The sequence below is a fragment of the Panthera onca genome, chromosome C2 (assembly GCF_046562875.1).
Source record: "Panthera onca isolate mPanOnc1 chromosome C2, mPanOnc1 haplotype 2, whole genome shotgun sequence".
Classification (NCBI taxonomy): domain Eukaryota; kingdom Metazoa; phylum Chordata; class Mammalia; order Carnivora; family Felidae; genus Panthera; species Panthera onca.
In genome coordinates, this window is record NC_138347.1 from 31,937,966 (window position 1) to 31,963,386 (window position 25,421).

Consider the following 25,421-nt stretch of genomic DNA (forward strand, 5'->3'; position numbering starts at 1 on the left):
GCAAGTCATTGCTATTAAAACAGTAGCCTATAGGACTACAAAGAAATCAAATACATACCTCTTCCAACGCACACACATACTATAATAGAGAAACATCCCCCTCAGGCTATAAAATACTATTCTGCTGCTACCAGTTAACACAACATTTACCTTAGGTTCTATCCTGACAGACTTCAATCAAGTCAACCAAAAAAAAAAAAAAAATGTAGGCTCTAAACCCATACAGTGCAGCAGTCTTAGTAACCACACGAGGTAGGAGAAATCCAACAAACTGAACCACTTCTCCAGCTCCAGCTTAATTTTTTTTCTTCAGTTGGATATAAAAATGCCATTCGTTTATATGACCATATAGAAGCAATTATCTTCCATTCTCCAGTGGAAAGAATGGGATAGTCTATTTATTTAAAATGTGAGGTATTGTGACGGTTGTACATCTGCCTTATGAATAAAAGATTGCGCCAAGCAATCCCTCACCTACGATTAAATTTGAATTCATCTCAAAACCATTTGAAAATAGTTATATATTATTATAAAATCAATTTTCCAAGGTTATTGTTGTGCTAATTAACTCTTTGACACTGGAAACTTTGAAGACAAAGACTTAAGGAACTGTGAGTAACAAAAGGAAGATTTCACTTGCTCGTCCCAGAGAAGTCTGGACATGTAGTGCTGAAGGGTTAAGGGGACCAAGAAAGAAAAGCATGGGAATAAAGCTCTTCACCTTTGTTCAGTTTGTTTTGCTCCATGATGTTATATTGAATTGGTGCCACTTCCTGTTTCTGCTGTCCAGGTGGCTTCCAGTGCTTCTCGCTGGGGTCCCCACTGCCATTGTTCATGTTGTTGCTGAGGTTGGACTGGATGAGCTGGGTGGTGGCGTAAGGAGTGGGCTGCCCTGATGGATTGACAAAACGCCCATCCTTCAGATTTGGGCTATTGAAGGTTTTCATCTCATTGATTTTGTTACTAAGGTCCACATCACCATAAACAGTTGACTCAGGGAGCATCAGATTTGTTTGTTTGTTATCCAGTTGGTTGTTATAATTTGCTATACAATCAGCTATGTGCAACGGAGAGGAAAAGGAAAAAGTCATTCTGCATGGTTATTCGTTTTAAATTTCTTTGTAAGTAGCTTCGTGAGTTGCAATAAAATTGTTATGTAAAGTCAAAATGGGCTTAATTAAGATCAATAGAAAGGGCTAAGTATTCATATGTCCTTTCTAAAGAAGGCAATTAAAATCTGAGGAAATGAGAGAGGGCATTGAGAAATTCTATAGAGACAAAATAATTTTGAACTTTTGCTAGTGCTATGTAGTAAATGTTCATCCAATTTAAGATAGTTTTCTTTTAACAACCCCTGTAATAGGAATTCCACTTAAATGATATACACATGAATATCTGTATGTGCCAAATTTATATTTTCTAGTCTGGAGTTACCTATCTGAAGGTACTAGTTAGTTGTTGAAGCAATAGAACAACACATGTATGTTGAGAATCCAAACAAAGGGGGAAAAAAAAACACTCTGCCTACACAGCAAAGAACTTGAGATGTTAATATTTTATGAAGTAACTCTACTCAAAAAATATAAGGAAGAGAGGTAAAGGGATAGGTAAATAGTGTTTAGGATAGTTTTATTAGTTCTTCTCTTGGTCATATAGGGCACTCATTATCAAGGAAGGATGTTATATAATCATTTTTTCATGGTTTTATAATGACACCCCAAGAAGTATAAAATGACAGTAATGATGACGAAATGAAGCCTAGGTGACCAGGCTAATGTAATCAAAGAAAACCTGAAATAATATCTAATATGACTGCTATTTCAATTTCCCTCTAATTTTCTTTGTTGAAATATTAGAAAATGAAATAATTGATACATATAGAAATATTTAAAGCCTACAGTTGAAAATATTAAAACAGCAGGAAGAACTAAAATCATAATTTAAAATTAAAACATTTTTTAAGCAAAAAAAGTTGTCAAGTTACAATGGTTAAAAATACCATTATTTAATTCATGTAATTCATAGCAGCACTAACATTAACAGCTCACCTTAAAGATTAACAATCACCTTAAAGATTGGTTTTCGGCTGGATAACTTGAGGATAAATTATCAAGGCTGCTACTAAAGATGTAAATGTAGATATAATTTTAATAAAAATGTGCAACTTCTCTATAATACTCAACTCAACTACTCTGCATTTTAACAATAAATGATCCGGGAACAAGAATATTTGACTCACCTGGCCCTTAGTAATTCTAAATCTAATTTCTAGGTATAAAGTTTTATTGAACAGTGGTTAAGAAATATTATTAAAATCCATACAGTTTTGCCAATTTCATTTCTCTTCACCAATCTTTCTAAATGAGTGTGACTCCATAGAATTCAATGAAATGATGGACATGTTCTATTCTGCATTGTTCAATATGGGAACCACTACACGCATGTGCCTACTGAATACTTGAAACGTGGCTGGTGCAAATGAGGAACTGAATTTTAAATTGCATTTTGTTCAATCTAAGTTTAAATAGCCAACTGGAACTAGAGGCTACCATACTGGCCAACACAGCTCTACATATTAATTTAAATGAGTATTGTCATCTTTTGTCTCCTAAAGGGCTGAGAACAGTCTTTCTTTTATTTGCAATCATGTGAGCACCTATCTGTACAGCTAGAATATGGGCCCTTGGAGAACAGGGACATGGTCACATGGATATGTCACGTCCATAGCCATATCCAATGGAGACTGTGGACTTGTTCTAAGGTTAAACATACAGACTGCTCTATGATTTGTTTTTTTATGGTACATGACATCTTCACTTACATGCCATCTTCTATATCCCTTTTTCTTAGTTCCATGGGTTATTTTACTTCTATGCTCCTATCTTTTGATTCTGTATAATTATACTAGTATTTCCCATATTGTGAATTTTGAAGGTTTTCATTTGGTTTTGGTTTTTTTTTTTTTTTTTTGGTAAGAACTCCATAATTTTCCATTTATTCCTTCAGATATTTCATACTCTATATCTATAATTTAATGTCATGTTTTAGCATGAAACCTTTGTAAATTTACTCGCATATTTCTGAACCAAAAACATGCAGTATAAAGTAAATTTATGCATTCACACCTCCAAAAGATATATATTTCTCATATCTTCAGCATCTACTTCTATATGATAAAAATCTGATTTGGAATTTCAGTTAAATTTCATTTAAAATTCTTTATTACTGTTGTACAGTTGCTATTATTTTTGTTACTGCTATTAACGACTTTAGTTCACTCTATGGGCGCCTGGGTGGCTCAGTTAAGCACCCAACTTCGGCTCAGGTCATGATCTCACAGTTTATGGGTGCAAGCCCTGCGTTGGGCTCTGGGCTGACAGCTCAGAGCCTGGAGCCTGCTTCAGATTCTGTGTCTATCTCTCCTTCTCCTCCCCTGCACATGCCTTTTCTCTCTGTCTCTCAAAAAATAAATAAACATTAAAAAAAAAAAGAATTTGGTTCACTTTAACTATACATTTATAAACATTTTGACCTGTTTTATTCCCCAAATCTTGAAAATAAATAACTATAATTGTAACTACATACATCCTCATAAAGATGAATGCTTCATACAATTTAATTTTCCCTCATTTGCTATCTACTCTAGGGTTTATATTCTCCATTCTCCCAGGCTTTCTGGGAAACCCTGGTGGACGGTGAAGTGTGGAGATAGAGGGATGAAGACAATATACAGCCAGGGTAATTTGCTAGGTAATAGTCAACATTTTATAAAAATGTGGATCAATTTTTCCTTTCCAATGTAGGAAGAGGGGAAGAAATCTATCTTCTTGTGGCCAGTTCTGGTGCTTATACATCTCGAGCGGTCTCTGCATCTCTAACCTGGGCGACTGTAGGTGGTCAGGTTGCTATCACTGTTACCATTGGCTGCAGTGCAGCAAGTGATGGAGCAGTCATTGTGACTGTTGCCAGTATTAGGCCATGTGTCGGCCAGCCATGGCTGTGTGGCAGGTTCACCGATGTTCAGAAGTCCTGGCCTGAAGGAAGAATATATACATATATAAGGACATGTTTTACAAATAGCAAATGTCATTTCCTATTCAAACTTCCAACAAAGTCTCCATCTCATTATTCTCACAAATAACTTGGTCAACTAGGCTGAATGATATTATTGTTCCTTTTATTTTACAGACAAGATAACTATAATGTGATGTAATGTCCTGGGGTGTCCCTCAGTTAATATGGCTATAACTTTGTAAACTGGCTCAATTGTGCTTCAGACTTAAGATACTGTACCATTTGCAATGCTCTCCTTTATTCACAGTGACTAGAAATCAAACATGGAAGCTAAAAATACAGATACATATATCTTTTAGTGTTTTAGCTGCTTAAAGAATATTATAGGTGAGGCAGTTTGCATTTCTTCCTTTTCTTGACCCATTAAAAAATCATGATTCTTCTTACGACTTCATTAAAAAACGGAACAAACGCCTTTACTTAGACAACGGATCCTTCACAAGAAGCACATTTGCATAATTTTCTTCAAAACCATGTTTCAGAAACAGAGTTGGAGGCTCTGTGACATTTTGCAGAGAGCCTCCTCAATGTTTCAGTGCACAGTTCTGTAAGCTTGTCAAGAGTTTCTGATGGTGACAATGTAAAACGCCATAAATTCCTACATAAACAAAGGAACGCTACTGAATTAAATCTGGTAAAACAAAAAATGTCCACTAGAAGAAATAGTGTTCATGTCTTTTTTGGCACAACAGATGTTAATGCTCTTTCACTGTGCGTTGGGAAAACCAAGCACAACAATGGTTATTAATGGGAGCCCTGTACCACTAGCATCAGAGATGTAGAGTTGAAGAATGCCCTTCCAGGGGCTCCTGGTTGGCTCAGTTGGTTACACGTCCAACTTCGGCTCACGTCACGATCTCAGGGTTCATGAGTTTGAGCCTCGCATCGGGCTTTTGCTGTCAGCACAGAACCCACTTCAGTTCCTCTGCCCCCCCTTCCCCCCACATAAAAATAAATAAATAAACTTAAAAAAAAAGAATGGCATTCCTGATGTCCTTTTCCAACTTTGACTCTGACTGATAACTCAGCAAAGAGGTGATGGTGCCTGGTGTGGGGTCAGATCCACCATAATTGGACTGGCAGTGAGATGCTGCAGACATTTTCTTCAGGGTTTCGTTTTCTTTGTTAAAATGACATCACCATGCATCTCATTTACCTGCGAAGCAAGAACCTGACACTTCACCCTCCATGGTTCCATGACACACAGGAACTGAGGAAACTTACTACGTACGTGATGGGTATTTGAAGAATAATTCACTCCAAATGAAGAACACGGATTTATCAGTTATACGTCTGTATACACATGTATGTGTGCATATGGGTATATGTATCTGTCATAAAAACGAATATTTGCGGGGCGCCTGGGTGGCGCAGTCGGTTAAGCGTCCGACTTCAGCCAGGTCACGATCTCGCGGTCCGTGAGTTCGAGCCCCGCGTCAGGCTCTGGGCTGATGGCTCGGAGCCTGGAGCCTGTTTCCGATTCTGTGTCTCCCTCTCTCTCTGCCCCTCCCCTGTTCATGCTCTGTCTCTCTCTGTCCCAAAAATAAATAAAAAACGTTGAAAAAAAAAATAAAAAAAAAAAACGAATATTTGCTCTTTGTTTACAACGAGTGACATCTTGTTCTGAGTTCTTCACACATATCAACTCATTTAATTCTTAGAACTACCTAGTAGTTACTACTATTATCAAATTTTACAGATGAGGAAACTCCTCAGACACAGATTAAGGAACTTGTGTATGGCTTTGGGAATTGAGTGGGTGACAGGGCTGGGATCAAACCCAAGTACTCTGGCTCTAGAATCCACACTCAAATCCCAGATGCTATACACATACATAGTGGGGCGTGCTGAAATTTCCCAAAGTCCTTAAACATTCATATAAAAGACTGAGTGGGGTAAATGTCTGCAGTCTTGAAATTCAAAATAACCGCTGTTAAAATTGAGCAAACATACTAGTAACATTGTTGATAAAAACGCTTTGAAGAGAAATTTTGCTGAGCTGTGGAAATTAAAAACATTTAAATGCAAGCTGTATCAAAGATATCTGGAGCCTTTGAAATAGTTGTTGGGTATAGAAATTCTGCATCTAGTCATCTTTAACTTTCCTTATTTATTTTCTCTTGAACTTAAACCTTGTCACTATAGAAGTTATTAAAAATAAATTTCCGTATTTGACACTGCAGAGATATTATGCGTCTAGTGTATGGGTCAAGTGGAAATTTTTCAGCCGACTTCTATGTTTCAAAAGGAGTAGACAATATTTATGATTCCTCAGGAAAGTACTTTTAAAGTGAACGTTTTTATATCATCATAAACTGAAAGAACTTTCCATATGTATGGGTGACTTCCAACAGGAAGTAGGATTAGCAATTCACCTTCTGGCTTTGGTTTAACTTGTATTTAGAATAGTAATTATTTGGGGAAGAAGGTGAAGCATAGATTATTGACCCATAATGAATCTTAAAATGCCATGTGTATATTTCAGTGGGGTCTGAAAAAGTCAAGGTCATATGCCACTACTATGGTAAGGGTGTTAGGGTCTTTTTAAACTACAAATCTCATAGGCTATTTTTCTGCATTTAGGATGATCCAGTATATATGAGGCAGATGTAGCTGCCCAACAATAAGAAATTAAGCAGAAGCAAAACTCAGTTCTGGTTACAGCAATTAAAATGTGTCTACAATACATATTTTTACCTCATACTATTAGATGTATTTTCACACCAATAATCTGAAGTTTTGTTTATTTCTTCCTTGTCTTTTAAAAGACAGTATTATCAGGGAAGGGAAGACAGTAGGGCTCATAAAACCCAAACTTATCTTCCAGTTTATGTGAAGGGGATGAATTTGTGTCACAAAGAAAAAGAGGACATTGCATTTAAATAATTATGTAGCAACAGTTTTCATTTCCTCTGCTGCTCTTACACCAGATACTCCAATCACTTCACTCAAACAAAACAAAACACAGCAACCTATTTAAGATCCTAAATCACAAAATAAAATACTAGAGGGTGCCAGGGCTGGAGAAAATGGTACGGGGGCCTCACAGTACACGAGTGTCTGTGGACTGTCTCCTCTTTCCTTTAATAGTCTGCCAGAGTTCTGAAGCGCTGGAAGGAGCAAGGGATAGGTTGAAGAGTGGCCAGTATTTTAGAAAGAAGCAAGGCCTGAGCTCTGCTTCTTTGTCACCTCCCACAGCAAGGAAATGGTTTATTGGCATTCTCTACCTGTTTGGCTTGATTTTCTTACTCATTTCTTCAGGATTTCTCGGGTGTTCCCATGTTTATGCTGTGGTTGGGATTTTAAGTAGGGTTTTTGGAAGAGGTGACTGGAATTTTTGAGGTAGGGAAAACAAATGAATTAGAACAGCTACTTAATAGTTCTATGGTCCTCTCCTGGATCGTATCACAAGCCTTTGGCCCTTTTTAAGTTGGGAAGCCAGCCGTCTCTGCTTACCACAACCCTCTTTTTCCCTTTTCTGGGAAGAGCTCAATTCACAATTTTGTGAACTAGAAAAGATTTTCGGGGTCAACCTTCTCCTTTATTATAATTTCCGTTGCAATGACTCAGCTCTGCCGTTGTGGTGGGAAAGCAGCCCTGGACAGTACATTAACAAATAAGTCTGGCCGTATTCCTATAGAACTTTATTTACAAAACAGGTGGCCGACTGGACTTGACCCAGGAGCCCTAATCTGCGGAACCCTGATATAAACAAAAGATCACTGCATTACCTTATGTTAGGTGCTTAACTGTGGTATCTGCACAGCACAAAAGTTCATGGAGAACACAGCAGGTGAAGCTCAGGAAACAGACACGGGAGGGCAACACATTCCAAGCTGATGAAATGAAGATATATAAGAGAATCTAACAGGGGCGAGTGGCAGGTGGGCTGACACTGGATTGTAGGGTGTGGCACTTAGACTTGGGAAACAGACCTGCAAAAACTAGACGTTGCTGGCTTCACGTATTATGCTGAATTTGGACTTGATATTTTAGACATGGCGGGTTCTATTAAAAGCAGGATCTGGAACAACTTAGAGACATGATCAATATGCATTTCCAAATGCCATTTTGGCTGCAATGGGCAAAGGAATAAACAGGAAGTAGTGATGATGAATATAGATGAAGGTAGGGCTGCTGGGAGCTTTTGAGACAGATTAGGCAGGGGAGAACAAGTGCTGGATGTGAAACAGCGTTGCGATAGTGAAGGGGGTAAAAAGTGGGCTCAACAAAGGCAATGACGGATGCAGAAGAAAGGACGATTTGACATTATGATTTGGGTGGGGCATCTGGGTGGCTCAGTGGGTTAAGCGTTGGACTCTTAATTTTGGCTCAGGTCATGGTATCTCAGTTCATGAGTTCCAGTCTCGCATCGGGCTCTGAGCTGACAATGTGGAGCCTGCTTAGGATTCTCTCTCTCTGTCTCTCTGCCCTTCCCCCTCTCGTGCTCTCTCTCTCTCTCTCAAAAGTAAATAAATAAACATCAAAAAAAGAAAAAAGAAATTTTAACTTAGGTATCATGAACCGAATGAGGTGGGAGGGTCAGAACAGGGTCACAGAGTCTGAGATGCCTGAGGGAAACCAATGTTTAAGGTATGGACGTGAGAGGAGACAGTGCAGGAGTTTGGATCGCTGCCCCTTCTCTTCCCACACGGAATCGTAGAACACAGATATACATGTGCACCCACTGCAACTCCCCCTCCCCCTCCACATACATACTCTGGCTAGGAAATGAGACTTCTTCCTAAAGTACCTCTGATTCCTCTTCTGCTCTATCTATTTGTTCCAAAGCACTTACCAACTGCTGATACTGTAGTTGACTTTTTTAATCTTTATTATTTATCTTCTATCTCCCATACTTAATGTAAAGTTCATAAGAACAGGAATTTTTATTGACTTGCTCGCTGATGCATCCCAACCAACTAGAACGGTGCCTGTCACGTGGTAGACATTCAATAAATACGTTCGATGAATAAATACATTTAAAATTGTGTCTGTAGCTATCATTTTGAGCACGGATTCTAAGATCTTTATTTATCTGTTGCCTCTGTAATATTCCAGCATCTTTTGTCATTTCATTTGCTAGTTTACTTTTAAAATATTTGGTATCTGAAATACAGAGGTTTCACTGTTATCCTATTTTTAATTTAAAAGGTTACTTCTGTATGGTAATACAGCAAGCTTTCCAAATGGACAGTTAGTTCAGTTTGTTAATTTTCAGTTGATAGCTTGTAATTTTTCAGTCCTGCCATAGAAACTTGCTATTTGTAACTATGGATTCCTTCCATTAGTTCCTGTTTGATAACTTGCTCTATCTAGGTTGTAAATCCATTTAGAACAACGACCAGCAATATTTTACGTGTGTGTGTGTGTGTGTGTGTGTGTGTGTGTGTGTGTGTGTGACAGAGAGAGAGAGAGAGAGAGAGAGAGAGAGAAAGAGTGAGAGACAGTCTGTACACGTGCCCATGTACAGAAGCTAGTGCAGTACACTTTGTATGCTATGGTTAAGATAAAAGCGAAAGTCTACAGTCATGAACATACACGTGTAGAGAGCTGGTTCTATAATCAGGCCGTCCAGATTTACCCACGAGAGAATGTTGTGATGCCCAGAGGCTGTTTCATGACTATCTGGGCTACAATTTAGATGGAATTCTCCTGGATGCAAAACCAGGCTCTGGTTTAATTCCTGAATCAAGTGAATTTCTTCCTTATGAAGACCTCCTAGCTTTCAATCTCTCAGGGACTGGCTTTGTTTCACAGGAATGAAAACAGCAAGCTAGCACGGGTACCTGGGAAGAAAAGGTTAGCACTCGATACCCAAATTTGTGCAGCACTGGTTAAAGGTGATCAACGTTTTTTAAAAAATCATTCTTTGTCATATACTAAATTCAGTAATTTTGTTCAGATGGTATGCTTCTTGGAGTATTTTACTCGTTTTTGTCTTTTCCAATTCCATCCACAACATCCAACTGTGCAAAGCCGAACACCCAGTAAGTTCATTCAATTTGAATTATAAAATGGTTTTGGTTGGAAGATTTTTGTTCTTACACTTTAAGCTAGATGTTGCTGGTTTGGGGAAAAAAATCATCTTATTATAGAAAATGCAGAAGCGTGGCTCACATACATATACCTTTTTTCAGCTCTTTTAAGCTGCCTGTCACATCAATTTCTGATTTCTCTGTGAATATATTAAAGTTCACTGAATAATAATTACAAAAAATCATAAATATAGGATTGAGGTTCATTTTAATTAGAGGGAAAAAATCTCTGTATTAACAAGCTACCCAGATTTCTTCTTTTATCTCAACATATTTTCCTGCAACTCGAGAGCTGAACTATGTTGAATTCACAACAACAACAAACAAACCTAACCTACAACAACTTATGAGCAAATGCTGTGTTCAGCAGGTTTTCAAATGAACACTTTCTCTTTGATAGTAACTGTTAACTAGCTATATTTCTTAATCTTCATAAATGCCATTGCTTAATTACTTTAACTCCTTTTAATCATTCGCTAAATCAGCAAGTTTGTCTTTCCCGGTTAACGTGTGCCCTCTGGTGTCCATTCACTGAGATGCAACAGCTCCAATCAACTGCTTTTGTATACAAACCAGCTCGGTTCCACAAGCACAGCGGAATGGTGTATTTCTAAAAGATTTGAACAAATTTCATCCTCAACTTCAACCTTTTATGCAAAGAAAGTGATGTCATTGAGGGGGCCAAGATGAGATACCTGTAATTTCCCTTAGGATCTACAAAACAAGCAGGATAGTTACCTCCCTCCACTGCTTACAGCTTCACCGCCTCTCTGATAAGTTACTAGAATATTACAAAAAAAAAAAAAAAAAAGAGAGAGAGAGAAAGAAACAATTAATAGACAGGTTTATGCTTAAATATCAAAAGCTATCACATCCATGAGCATCTTTCTTAAAATGGAATATTTTCTCCCTTTCTACTTAGAAGTATTAGAAAAACCATCACAGAAAGTAGATTTCTGATTCAACTAGTATTTTTTAAGATTGTATAACATTAAATATGTTACTCCTATTTTCTTAATGTGCCAATAAAGTTAAGAACTAAGTAAAAGCAAACTTCAGTGCACTCTTATTAAATATAACTATTATGCATTGCTACATTCCTATTCCCATAGTTTTCTACTTTAAATTATTAGATCGTATGATTTCATGATTATATATATATACGCGCGTATATATATATATATATATATATACGTGCGTATATATATACGCGCGTGTGTATATATATATATATACACACACACGTGTATATATATAAACATATAAATACATATTTGGAATCTTAAATTTGGGGGAAAAAATGACTAGGCTATTTTCCCAGAAGAAGTACCAGAAAGACAAAGATAAATGTTCAAATAAACCTTCTCTCTCTCTACACACAAAGATATATGTCAAGTTGTGGCAGTTAATTAATACGACCTATTTTTTCTTGTGGCTTGTAGAACCCCTTCCCATTACATTTTCATCAGACATGTGTACATATAGTGAAACTATATTTTAATGTTCTTGGAAGCATTCTCAGCCCAATGAATTATGGGTATAAAAATTTAGCAATAACAAATACAGATTTGCACACAGTTAGGCAAGAGGTTAAGAAGATTAGCTTTTCTGTAAATACAGACACATTTTCTAAGAAGAAACATGTTTCTAAAAGCTGCCAAATTCTGCTACTTAGAAGAACTCCAAACGGGGAGTGTGTTAAGGAGAGATAACTGCTTCCAGTGATTACTTTAAATGGATTAAAACCGAGGAGGCAAGACTACAGGTACATCTTTTACTAAAAGGTGATGTGAAAGAAGAGAACCCACTTTGAAAGAAATTGAATAGAACAAAATATTAGGATTCTGACTTCAGGAAAATAAAAAGTTTTATCTTTCACATGTGCTGGGTATTTTGACTCCCTTTAAAAATGTTGATTCTGTGGACAGAGAATTGCAAGGGAGAGAAATTTTTGTTGGAAAACATAAAGGCTTAAGTTAAGGGTAAAAAAATGCACTGCCAAGTATGAAATAATCAATAAGATCATTAGCATGTTAAATCATGCTGAGGGTAGAAACAGAGTGTCTATCTAATGAAACACGTGCAAACAAGGCTAGGATGCGATGTGGAATCATGAATAAATAACTGTATTAAACGGATGAAAGGCAACACCAATCATTTCTACTTCAAATGCATGCCTGACATGAGTAAATGAAGGACCGTATTCCATTTTAAGTCCTTTCCCCCAACTAACTGCAGAAAATGAAATAAAAACAGAAACACAATAGTACAACACATGCCAAACCAACAAAGGAGAGGAGGAGGCTAAGTGCAAATATGTACCTGTTGGTGTGAAGGTAAAAGACGGGACTGAAAAATCAAAACAAAATATAAACCAGTTATTAAGCTGAAGAGAGAAAGGGAACACATCACATTAGTATAAATCAAGCAGACAGCTGAACATAAAACAAATGTAAATAACTAAGCCAGCAGTTCTGACGCTCTGATAGATGGATAAAACCAAATCTGAGGTTCAAAGAAGAGGCTTGTCTCTACAGGTACCATTTTGAAGCGTCTGGCATTCTAGTACAGCGGGGAGTCGTGCTGGGTTAGCCTGTGAATGACCCTGCATTTAGTGACAAGGATTTAGCTCCCGGCTTTAGTACAAACAGGAATCCTCTACTATTAATCATTTCTAAACATTGGTTGATGGATTCTCAAACAAGTATTATCAGGGTCTTGATTGAACCTTATCTAGAAATCTGAAAGTAAATGCTTATTAAAGTGAACTAATAGGTGGACTTAGGTATTCATTATTAAGAGAAGGAGAGAGACAGAGAGAGGGAGGGAGGGAAGGAAGGGAGGAAGGGAGGGAGGAAGGGAGGAAGGGAGGGAGGAAGGAAGGAAGGAAGGAGAGAGGGAGGGAGGGATGGAAAGAGGGAGGGATGGAGGAAAGGAAGGAAGGAGGGAGGAAGGAAGGGAGGGAATGAAGGGAGGGAGGAAGGGAGGGAATGAAGGGAGGGAAGGAAGGAAGGAAGGAAGGAAGGAAGGAAGGAAGGAAAGAAGGAGGGAAGGAGGGAGGAAAAGAAGCAAAGAGGAACAGAAGGAGGGAAGGGAGGAAGAGAGGGAGGGAAGGAAGGAAGGAAGGAAGGAAGGACAGAAGGAGGGAGGGAGGGAGGGAGGGAGGAAAAGAAGCAAAGAGGGACAGAAGGAGGGAAGGGAGGGAGAGAGGGAGGGAAGGAAGGAAGGAAGGAGAGAGGGAGGGAGGGATGGAAAGAGGGAGGGATGGAGGAAAGGAAGGAAGGAGGGAGGAAGGAAGGAGGGAGGGAGGGAGGAAGGAGAGAGGGAGGGAGGGAGGGATGGAAGGAAGGAGGGAGGGAAGGAAGGAAGGAAGGGAGGGAGGAAGGGAGGGAGGAAGGGAGGGAGGAAGGGAGGGAGGAAGGGAGGGAATGAAGGGAGGGAAGGAGGGAGGGAAGGAAGGAAGGAAGGAAGGAAGGACAGAAGGAGGGAGGGAGGGAGGGAGGAAAAGAAGCAAAGAGGGACAGAAGGAGGGAAGGGAGGGAGAGAGGGATGGAAAGAGGGAGGGATGGAGGAAAGGAAGGAAGGAGGGAGGAAGGAAGGAGGGAGGGAGGAAGGAGAGAGGGAGGGAGGGATGGAAGGAAGGAAGGAAGGAAGGAAGGAAGGAAGGAAGGGAGGAAGGGAGGGAGGAAGGGAGGGAATGAAGGGAGGGAAGGAGGGAAGGAAGGAAGGAAGGAAGGAAGGACAGAAGGAGGGAGGGAGGGAGGGAGGGAGGGAGGAAAAGAAGCAAAGAGGGACAGAAGGAGGGAAGGGAGGGAGAGAGGGAGGGAAGGAAGGAAGGAAGGAGAGAGGGAGGGAGGGATGGAAAGAGGGAGGGATGGAGGAAAGGAAGGAAGGAGGGAGGAAGGAAGGAGGGAGGGAGGAAAGGAACGAAGGAGGGAGGGAGGGAGGGAAGGGAGGAAGGAGAGAGGGAGGGAGGGAGGGAAGGAAGGAGGGAGGGAGGAAAGGAAGGAAGGAAGGAGGGAGGGAGGGAGGGAAGGGAGGGAAGGGAGGAAGGAGAGAGGGAGGGAGGGAGGGAAGGAAGGAGGGAGGAGGGAAGGAAGGAAGGAGGGAGGAGGGAGGGAAGGAAGGAGGGAGGAGGGAGGGAAGGAAGGAAAAGGGAAGGAAGAGAAAGAAGGAACAAAGAGAAAGAAATGAGGAAGAGAGGGAAGAAAGAAGGCAAGAGCGAACTGAAACAAAGAGAACCATAAAACTGAACTGCCAAGAAATGCCTGACACCTTATCACGTAAACAGTGTAATACTATGTTTTTATCATTGTGGAAATTTGTGAATGGGAAAAAATGGGTAGTTTTAAACTTTAATTTCTCTATTCTAGTTCACACGTAGAAGCCTTCTCCGAGTAGGCTGAGCAGTTTTTAAACGTCACCCCAGAAGCTAACAACACAACAATAACGCCCCACTGAAAGCCTTCGCTCTCTCTGCAGTTATAAATCTTCATCTCGTCAATAATGCCCGAAATTCAACTGCAGACCTCAAAAGTGGCAGCCTTGCCTCCCCCACTTTTCCTACCTCCTCCCAAATGCTGGGTGTTGGATAACACCACTAGTGTTTCTATGTCATTTCCTGGAGGGAGGGGGCTGACTCATTTCCCAAGCTCTTCACATGAATCGAAAGTAAACACTGACCTGGCAAAGACAGCAAGGGAACCTACGCTGCTTTCTTGAAGACTAAAGTTTGTGTCTGAGAAATCCTTAATTCACACAAACTAGAATATCGATTCCTTATCGTGGATCATCAAGTTGCCAAAAAATGTATTTTCCACTTCACATATGAATGTCTCCCAGAAATTTACTTTGGGATTAGAGCCTTTGCGGCTGCTAACTGTTAACGCTGGGGCATGCCGCACAATTGTCACTTTTCACCAAACCGTTTTATCTCTGAGCACACTAGAAGGAACAAAAACGAAACCCTCAATGCCGTGTACCCAATTTACACACTGGCCTTCGTTTGGAGCACAGCCGCAGTCTCCCGGGCTGTGTTTTCTTTCAGTTAGGTCTTTTCAGAGAGTCAATGTAATTTAGCTACAATCAAAAATTCAGAGTCATAGTAACAAGTCTTCATAAATAATAATAATAATAATAATAATAATAATAATAATAATAATAAAAGGTACATTGGAAAGTGAAGCTATTCAAGTGCCTGAGCATTAATCTGCAGTCATAAGGACATAGGGACAATATGAAAGGTCCTTGTCTGTACTCTTAGCTAACTGCCAACCCAGTTAAAGGAACTAAAGGAGAGATGAAAAGAAGTCCATCTAAGTGAAATTTTTACAGCCTGTACCCCAAAAAACAACTTAATTTTCAAAGCCTCTGATAATACAATAATCTCTTTTTACCCAGCGATGCTGGTGCACCGTGTGAATGCATGTGGAAAAGGGACATGGCATGTTCCAGCATAGGGTTTATCTACAGATAAATGGGGGCGGGGGGTGTTTAAAAATGCTCAGTGTCACCCAAAGTCACACTCTGGCTTGATGGTTTATAGGGCAATAGGTTCTGTCATGTCTATTTCTTTGAAATGCTTCATCTCGTTTTTTCTTTTAATTACTGGCATTGTTTTGGCAGAGACAATTTAAGGTTTCAGGATGCACTTTTTTTTTTTTTTTGAATTGCATGGAAACAGAATTATGAAAAAGTGCCAACAAGGCAAAATGGGAAAGCTGAATCGAATGCTCACCAATTACATTTGTAATTATGTTCTATGATTTCTGCTTTAACACAAGCTAGTTAAAAGGACAATGATATTAGTTTAATAGGTTTTGCACAAAGAGCACATAGGCATCTGCCAGCATGCTTAAAGTACATTAGTGGAAGAAGAGAAATTTCAGAGAGGAAGTGGGTTTCATGTCACATATTTAGATTTCAAGACAATACAGAGCATTCAATTGTTATGACTGTACAGCTACAGCACCTTATGGCACTAAGAAGTACAAGATTCCCGGAGAATTCAAGAGAGTCCTCATCTGTGCGTTAATTAAATCACTTATCCTCTTCAAGTTGGATTTCAAAACACAGCTCCCAACACCCCTGCCCCTTCCCTGCCCCACAACACAGGGACACCCGCAAGCCCCTTCTCGGCATTGCCATTTAGTCAAAGGTTTTATATGGTGACACATGTGAGGGACATTGTCCTGCTTTGTATACATAATGAGCACCAGCTCCCTTTGCAGTAACCTCCAAGCCCTCATTTTCCATTTCACAGGCAGGGATACTGACATTTTGCTTCATCTCTAGACAGAATACATATCTGAAAAAAAAAACATTTTTAAGGATGGTAATGCTGCAGCAAGTGTACCTACATAGAATGCTGCACACCCACAGGCAGGAGGCACATTAATTTATTTTTGCAGCACGGTGATGAAGTTGTGTGCACTCTTTCTTGCCAAGATCCCTTGTGACTGAGAGCACTAATATTTTAGACTGCTTCTCCAGGCTGTTTTATAAGTGTACAGGGACAGTCAAGAGAACTTCTCATTGAGAAAAGTTCTAGCTAGCACCACAAATTCTGACTTTGCCTATAACTGATTAGAGAAAGGGCTTAGCCAAGACACTTAGGAAATGTTCCCTTCAAAAATTCTGTTGACGTTTTTCTAAAGGGTGGTGATGGTGGAGGGAGGGGATGTGTTTATCGGTAATTCCCTTTAAATTTGCAGCAAAGCAAAAGTGTTGTGTTAGATTTGCATCTAAGCCCTATGACTAGGGTGAATGTGTAATGTGTCATATAAACCAGGACAGTTTTGAGAGCAAAAAAGGAGCAGTATAAATAATTTAGTTGGACTAAAGACATAAATTGGGCCTCTCCCCAGATAGCCAGAACCTTCACTCAAACTACCTATAGCCCATATCAGAGGCCCAGAATTGATTAATATATTTGTTCGGAAGGTGGGGGCAGGGAGGATTATTTGCCTGAGAACGTTCACAAATCTTATCAAAGGATAAAAAATACAAATCACCAGTGTACAGACTTCAAAGGCATGTATGGTGAAGGTGTCTGAAAATTCTTGGTGTACTCAGTTCATCCATACAATTGTAACTAACAGCAGCCAGGTAAACTTTTTCTTCTAAAACTATCAACACATTTGTAACGAAATCCCCATCGCTAATTAACGCCATATCGATATTCAACTCCGCAACTTTAAATACAGCAATAAAAAAATAAAATAAACACTCCTCTCTGCAAATGGAGGCACATCATTTAGCTGGGCATTCCATGTTCAGTAAGAAATAACTATTTGATAGATCATCAGAAAGAATCATAAAATAATTAGTTTACAAATAATGTCTTCAGCTTCACAAAAACAACAGCACTCCGTTTAAGCTCAGTGCAGAGCTTGTATTTATAATTCCTGGGACAACGAGGCTAAAACATTTCTTCAAGAATGTAAAACCACGGAGTAACTCCCCCAAAGCACAGGAGATGGTATAACAAACAAGGGTGGACCTACCTTGGTGAAATCTATTTTAAAGGAATTGAGCCTGAAACGGATAAACCCTTGTTGGAAGTGCTGCTAATCAAGAGGAGTCAATGGGTGGAGATGACAATACAATAAAAGCACTTTTGAAAATCTTTCTATATGAAAATAATTTACTACAGGAGATACATGGTCATGAATATTCTGGGGTCACAGATTAAAATCAGGAGTTACACAAACATATTACAAAATGGAAAACTTAGGAAAGGTAGTACCTTTTCTGATACCCGCGTAAGTACTAGTCAGCCCGTTTCTCTTCTTGCGGTGTCGATAAAGCCAGATGCTAAACACCATGAGGATGATCCAGCAGGCTGCCCCGATTCCGGCAATAAACGCTGGCTGCTTCACCACATCGGAGATCTGCTGAGCAAGGCTGACCTGGTCTTCAGGCGACACAGGGTTTCCATGAGAATCTGAAATGCCATCTTTGGATTAATGTGGGTTTAAAAGTCAATGAGACAACGAATGCATACTTATCTAAGGTGGCTATCATTACTTTGTCAATTTTTGAACAGTAATTTCTTTTATTCTATGACATCCACCTCTGTTAATTAAAAGAGTCCAGGAGATTGTCAGCAAAATCATATTCACTTTATCTTCATACAAAACACATATGATGCGGTAATTTTATGGACTCTATTTTAAAACAAAGACAATGGCACACAATTTCTATTTTTTACTCCAGAAAACTCTGCAGCTTATTGCTTAGATGAACTTTCACAGGTTAGTGCTGAGATAAATACAAAACTATAAATCTAAAAAGTGAAATATGTCAACAATAGTATATAAATAAGGAGTATCAAATAAGTTGTATAAAAAAGATATAAACTGTCTCAGACTTCTATAGGTTTTAAAATATTAACAAATAAAAGGTTATTTCCTCTTCTTAAGGCCTATATTGAAAAAAACAGTGTATACTTTCCTTGTCCCTATACCCCGATTGTATAGGCTATTATTTTAAGACTCTAAAATGTCTTATAAACACGTTATTTGGGCCTATGTTCAAAGGGTCTATAAAATTTAGTTTAATATAAAACCAAAGAAAAATTAAGATAATCTTACCACTGAAATAACTATGAATAATATTCCTATTTTTTAACAGTAATCTCTATACCCAACATGGGGCTTGACCTCACAACCCTGAGATCAAGAGTTGGATGGTCTACTGAATGAACGAACCAGGTGTCCCACATTTTTTTTTTCGAGTCATCTCTTTCTTTTTAAAATAATAGCCGTGATCAACAACAGATATAAGAACATTAAATATGGACAAGAACTATCAAGTGTTATCAAGCCAAGAAGGTTTGTGTTTTGTTATCTCAATTCAAGAATTTGAAATCGACGGCATTGATGGCTATTCAAATGTACTTATTTTTGCATTCATGTTTAAACCCACTGTGATTCATTGTCTAAGCCCACCATTCCGTCAAGTCACACAGAGCAGTTAGCAGAGTCTATGGAGAACTGGAAGTGCTGTGCTGTCATCAGAGCCATACCCTACTTCATGGGCTCTGACTTGATCGCAACACCAAGGTGGCCCAGTGGGCAGAATTCCCACCAGTGTCTAGTTTTAACGTTCCTCCCCCACAACATCTGGTGAAACAAGAAGGGTTTGTCCATTTCATTAGGGCTGGTGCTTTCTTACAGTCGTCAAATTTCACTGGACTCTGAAAATGTTCTGGTAATGAAGCTGTTTTAAAATAGAAACATTTTGGGGCGCCTGGGTGGCTCAGTTGGTTGAGCGGCTGACTTCGGCTCAGGTCACAATCTCGCGGTCTGTGAGTTTGAGCCCCACGTTGGGCTCTGTGCTGACAGCTCAGAGCCCAGAGCCTGTTTCAGATTCTGTGTCTCCCTCTCTCTGACCCTCCCCTATTCATGCTCTGTCTCACCCTGTCTCAAAAATAAACGTTAAAAATAAAATAAAATAAAATAAAATAAAATAAAATAAAATAGAAACATTTGTTCTAGTCCAAAATTCCACCCCCCCTTTTTTTTTCAGAAAAATAACCACGATAGCTTATTATCTAGGAATAACATTTCTCCAACAGAAAAAAAAAATCTACAGACGATTTTTTTCTTATTAGATGATATTATGTCCCAATAAGACATTGGTTAGACAAATAAGCAGCATTCAGTGGCTAAGGAAACAGTCTTGTGAAAGTGCCACCCCTTTCTATGTAAAATGGTAGCTACACTGCTACTCACAGGGGTGTGTGTGTGTGTGTGTGTGTGTGTGTGTGTGTCTGTGTGTGGTGTTATTATTATTTTTTTTTTACCTTTTTTTTTGAACAGAATCCCATATTATATTCTGTGGAGGGTCAAGCCGGAAAAGCCTATTTTTATAAATTCTCTCAGTTACCTGCTTTCAACAGTTTGTTGACTGAATGTTTCATTTCATGTTCCAGGCTCTTTTATCTACAGTTATCGTAAAAGCACTTCATCCTCTGCGAGTTCACCAAGCAGACCTATTCTTTTTTTTTTTTTTTTCCTGATACACTTTTTGTATCTACTAAGTTTATAGATTTCATGGCTATTTGTGCAAGGTTAAGTTGGGTAGCTTCAGATTTTATGGAGACAGCTAAGAGAGGTTCCATGCAAGCGACCAGATGGGCTTAAGAGAATAAAGTGTGGTGTGACTAATGAATTAAAACGGCCACTCTGTATCTCAGTCTTTGTCTCACTGCAGCTGAGGCTATACTAAGATATGGAAAACTGGAACACATTTATAATTTCAAGAAAACCAATTTGACCCTCAAATCCCTTGATTTAAATCTTAAATAAATAAAATTACACATGGCCCTTTCCCAATTCAGCTCTGAAAACACAGGACTAAAATCACATGTTACAAAAGTAGGTAAGTGACATCAACAATGTATAAGGTCATCACAGTGTAACCTATAATATCAGTTTTAATAAGTTAGTACTGACACTTCATAAAAGTGGGCAAGTGAGTAAAAGGTCTATACTGAGACTGTTTTTCCCTTATCTCACCTAAAATTGTATCAAGTAATTCTCTTAGTTTCCTGTATTACTTGGAATTTTGTAATAGATGATCCTGAAATAAATCATGAAACTATTTCCACCTAAAGGTTGCACACGTAATCACTGTTTAAAAAGATAATTCCCAACTCGAATTCTGGTCCATGGCTCTGGCGGATGGAGCAAGCTCCCTTCTGAAGGTTGGAATGTTATTGCCATAGCATAGAGTTTTCGGGAGGTAGCTCCCTCACCAGTGACTTCATTTTGTGGTGTTCCCATTCATCTATTTGGAATCACGGGACTTGAGTCCTGGGCAGGAGGCATGCACTATTTCTAGATCTGCACCATTAAATCCTCCCCTACACTATGTGTTTCTTTTTCTTTCTGCTGGCCTTGGGTCAACCTTGGAAGCTCCACATTAAATAAAGCTAAGCCTCATCAGCCCGTGACCCTCCACGTCTACAAGGAACAGGGTCCTACCCCACAATTACTGCACTTCAGGTGGACTTTATTGTGTTATACCACAGGAGTTCGGCAAGGACATCTACTAGAGAAGATAGCATTGTCTTAACAATGGAACAATGATAGTTTCCAAATTGAATGTAAAGCTTATACAACACAGTTTATTCAAAGCCAAATGTTTTTTAATTTTGTTTTGAAATAATGTCTTGAATGTCATCGATTATCATCCAAATGCAAAAATACTATGCACTTATCTGTGAAGTATAAAAAATGCATATATCTGATCCTTTTCCATAATTTAGAAACGGACATAAAATCTTATTAATGCTTAACTTGGGATCTGAAATGAACAGACACAATGTTGACTGGGCTCTCAGCATCTTTTGTAATTTAAATGTAGCCTCTTAATATTGACACTTTTCTTTTCCCTTTCCATTTATAGTTGTATTTGTTGCTGTTTTGTTATTATTTGCTTTACATTTTTCTAGTAACCATTTACTAATTTGTATTTTGTATTCATGCGACATTGACTACAGGAGACTGTTGTTACAATGCTTCTCTGTTTTCTTTTTTTCTTTTAATTCATCTAACCACTTTTGAAGCACATATTGTATTTAACTATCTAAGTAATTAGCATATAACCATATTCCCATTCTCTTTGACATTTGAATCTATCTTTTGTTATAAAAAGCAATTAAAATTTTAAACAGACACCAAAAATGGGGTGCCTGGGTGGCTTGAGCCCAGGCTGCCTTGGCTGAGCATTTGGCTCTTGATCTCATAGTTTGTGGGATCGTGCCCCTCATCAGGCTCTGCACTGACAGTGTGGAGCCTGTTAGGGATTCTCTTTCTCTCCCTCTCTCTGCCTCTTCCCCACTCTCTCCTATCTCTCTCTCTCAATATAAATAACAACTTTAAAAAAAAAAACAACAGACACCAAAATGGTAAATATAAGTTGCATATTGCTTAAACTTCTAATGCCTAGTGTAACTTTTTCATGGGAATTTATTTTTTTCATCCAAATCACTATAAATTCCGTGAATGTTCAGACTGTCTTTCTTACCCACTGAGGTATCCTTGGTTCTCAATTAATAGTATTTGTTGAATAGACCAAAAAAGAAAAGAAAAGGATAGAATTAGGATGACAATGAATGCTGACAGCTTTTGCTTGAAATATAATTTAAAATGTGTGCTCAGCTAAGTTTAAGTTTAGTTGTGATATATATTATATACATTTATGTAATCATAATATTATATGGTCTATTCTATATTTTTATAATTATATACTTGTATATATCTTTCTGCATTTATGAAATATATTGTTGCAGCTCTATTTCCAACAAACCAACCAACCAACAAAAAACAAAGGCAGGACAATGGATACAGCGACAGACTGTCAAAGCGGATCTGTACTGGCACTCACCTAACTGGATGAACTGTGGCTCGCTCTTCACCCCGGCCCCGGCCCCAGTGCTGGCTGCCACCTCTATGCTGTACCGAATCCCAGGAACCAGAGAAGGGATGACCACAGAAAAGGTGGAACCATCTACTGTCTTGTTTATATGATATCTAGTTTCATTGCCCAGACACCAAACCTTTAAGAAGAGAACAAGGAATGTTAAGCTGGTAAACTATTTAAGTGAACGCAAAGATCAGCATAGCATTTCAGTTTTAGACCCAGACCAAGTTCAGACTCATCATGAACCTAATATAGGATGCTGCAAAAGTCATTTTTCCCTAGGATCTAGTTCTGAGAGGCCTCTCCCCGTCAAACCTCAGGTTAGCAGTACCTTCAAAACCTCTCTAAATTGTCTCATATACTTTGAAAGGATTATAATGGGAAAGTCTATACATTTTTGCTCAAAGACACAGGTTCTTATTATCAGTCCAAATCAACAGGGTGTTTTTTTCTTTTTAAACACCTAGAAATTATTTGCCAAAAAGGCTTTGCAAAAAGCTGTGAATAGCCAGATAAAGATCAATAACTTAATCTAAAGTACCTTTGTATAAATATGGCTATTTATAACAAAACTGGACAGGGGTACCTGGTTGACTCAATTACTGGAGCATGTGACTCTTGGTCTCTGGGTCCCAAGTTTGAGCCCCATGTTCGGTGTAGAGTTATAGAGTTTAGTGAAAAGTAAATAAATAAAACTGGATACAAGGAGAAAGGGTCTTCCTAGGAGTCTACTCAGCCTGTGGTGTGTGAGTCTTTGATAACATATATGAGACAATGAAAAATAACAACACATATTTGAAAGAAAAATATTCTTCCAATAAGAAAACTAGTGTATAGCTCAATAACTTTGATAAGGATATTTGTGATGGGAAATTATTTTAAGGAAATTAAGATATCTGAACTACACAGTAATCCTTAATTTAAATTTCACTAAAGGATTATTTAATCAGAGTGACCCTCAGCAATGTTCAAGAAGTAGGATATGGTGCATGACAGCATTTGGACTCAGTTGCCATAAGAAAATGGTCCATGGGGTAGTAAAACACACTCTCTATTCTTTACGATGTCCTCGAGCAAGATGTAGGATTAGTTTCAAGTAGCCTATTGTCTAAACTGTAATATGGAATGGGATTTAAAATAAACCCAAGAAAGAGTACCAGTGTCTCCTATCATGTAGGCAACCACCATTTATTTTTTTCTTTGGAGGTTAACATTATTTTAATATTGTTTCAATGCATAACACCAACAAATGGTCAGACTCTATACCAGGATCTGACCATTTGGAAATAAAGAGTCCTTTGTGATTTTTTCCTCCCCCAATTACATTACACAGCTGAACCAAAGCCACAAACTGATTTTGTACCAGTCAATCAGGTTTTCAAAGGCATTTTATTATTTTAAATTGACCATGAAGTTAAGTGAAATCCACCCTTTTGCATTTCTTCTGGAGAGAAATGAGCTTTGGCTCTTAGGGGAAAATGCCTACATTACACAATTTTACTTGAGAGCTGAGACATCACCTCATTTTAAATCCTTAATAATCTCTATAACAGTTCATTTTTCTGGACTGAACCATAGCATCCTGTCACTCCCCAGTATTCAGATAACCTTGATATTCATGAGAAAACACTTACATCGTAGAGACTAGTACCTTTTAATGACTCAATTACACTAGAAGATCTAATTTGAAATATCTTAGAACATTTGAGGGGCATTCACAGCACTATTTTAAATACTATAAAATGTCACCCTTTAAAAATATATGCAAATTTCATAACGAGGTTTTCAGTTTGTTTTTAAAAATCATTTTAAGAAAATATTAGACCTAAATTAAGCTCAGTATATCTAGTTGTTTTACAAACCAATTTGCTACTCAAAAGAACACTGATGGTCTTTATTTGGGTCTTACCAAGTGTGCACATTAGAATCACCTTGGAAAGATCTACCAAAATACATATGCAGGTGCCCTATCAGACCTACTGAATCAGAATCTCTCAGAATGGTGGTCAGGGACCTATACTTGGAAAATGAGTCCACAAGTGATTCTGATGTTAGTATGCAATTGCCTGTAGAAGATAAATGTGTTCACCTTTTTAACGTCATTTTCCTATCAATGGACACAGACTAAAATATTCACATATGTGAGATAAACTCGTATCACAGTTTAGATAGTAACTAGAAAAATACTCAGGTATCACGGGAATACAAAGCAGTATCTACGGAAATACATGTTTTGCAGTTAAAATTCTTTTAGTATGCAATATGTTTACACATATGTTGGAAAAAAAGACCTGTGAAAGCTATTTTCTATTGAGATTCCCCTGATTCAATCAATCACTTCTTCATTTATCATGGATCATTAAGCCTTTCCTATAATATAGATTCATTGATAGGCTACATCTCATGACCCTAAATTAGTTTTTATTGTACCTTGTCATGCTTGAAAATATTTGCTCAAAATCTATGTAAGACTCTTAAATTTAATGACTAAAGCCAATGACTTCACAGATAAAAATAATTGTCAGAATATTAGATTAAGCCACTTGACATCTTATATTTTTAAAATTCATTTAAACATACATAAATTTATAACTGAATCTCCTCTGAGACAGGACATTTTCCTTTGAAACTAAAACACGGTTTATAGAAAAAAAAAAATTTGTGCACCTCAAAATAAGTTTTCCAACTTAGCTCCAAAGTTCGAAAATTTCAAATATGTTGAAAAAAACATAAAGCAAACCATGTTTAATAGAATTTGACTCATAGGTAATTCATGGGGCAACCAAATCCTGCAAAATATATTCAAGGTATTTTTTTAAGGTAAAAAAATTACTTTTTTATTAGCATTCATACTTGCTGTTTGTGTGAAATTACATG

The 25,421-nt window shown here is 38.2% G+C and overlaps 1 protein-coding gene across 8 annotated transcripts in view; it reads right to left on the reverse strand.

Moving 5' to 3' along the window:
• ROBO1 (roundabout guidance receptor 1) overlaps positions 1-25,421 on the reverse strand; it is a 1,123,873-nt gene that overhangs the window by 37,144 nt on the left and 1,061,308 nt on the right. For 3 of the 8 annotated variants that reach the window (XM_078452893.2, XM_078452895.2, XM_078452896.2), the window contains 6 exons: positions 22,509-22,680; positions 17,860-18,057; positions 12,435-12,461; positions 10,851-10,893; positions 3,880-4,034; positions 722-1,057 (listed from right to left, as the gene is read on the reverse strand). In XM_078452893.2, coding sequence (XP_078309019.1) covers positions 722-1,057; positions 3,880-4,034; positions 10,851-10,893; positions 12,435-12,461; positions 17,860-18,057; positions 22,509-22,680 — 931 coding nt within the window. The remainder of the gene's footprint in view (positions 1-721; positions 1,058-3,879; positions 4,035-10,850; positions 10,894-12,434; positions 12,462-17,859; positions 18,058-22,508; positions 22,681-25,421) is intronic. The other 5 variants (XM_078452898.2, XM_078452901.2, XM_078452894.2 and 2 more) reach the window with 3 other exon arrangements.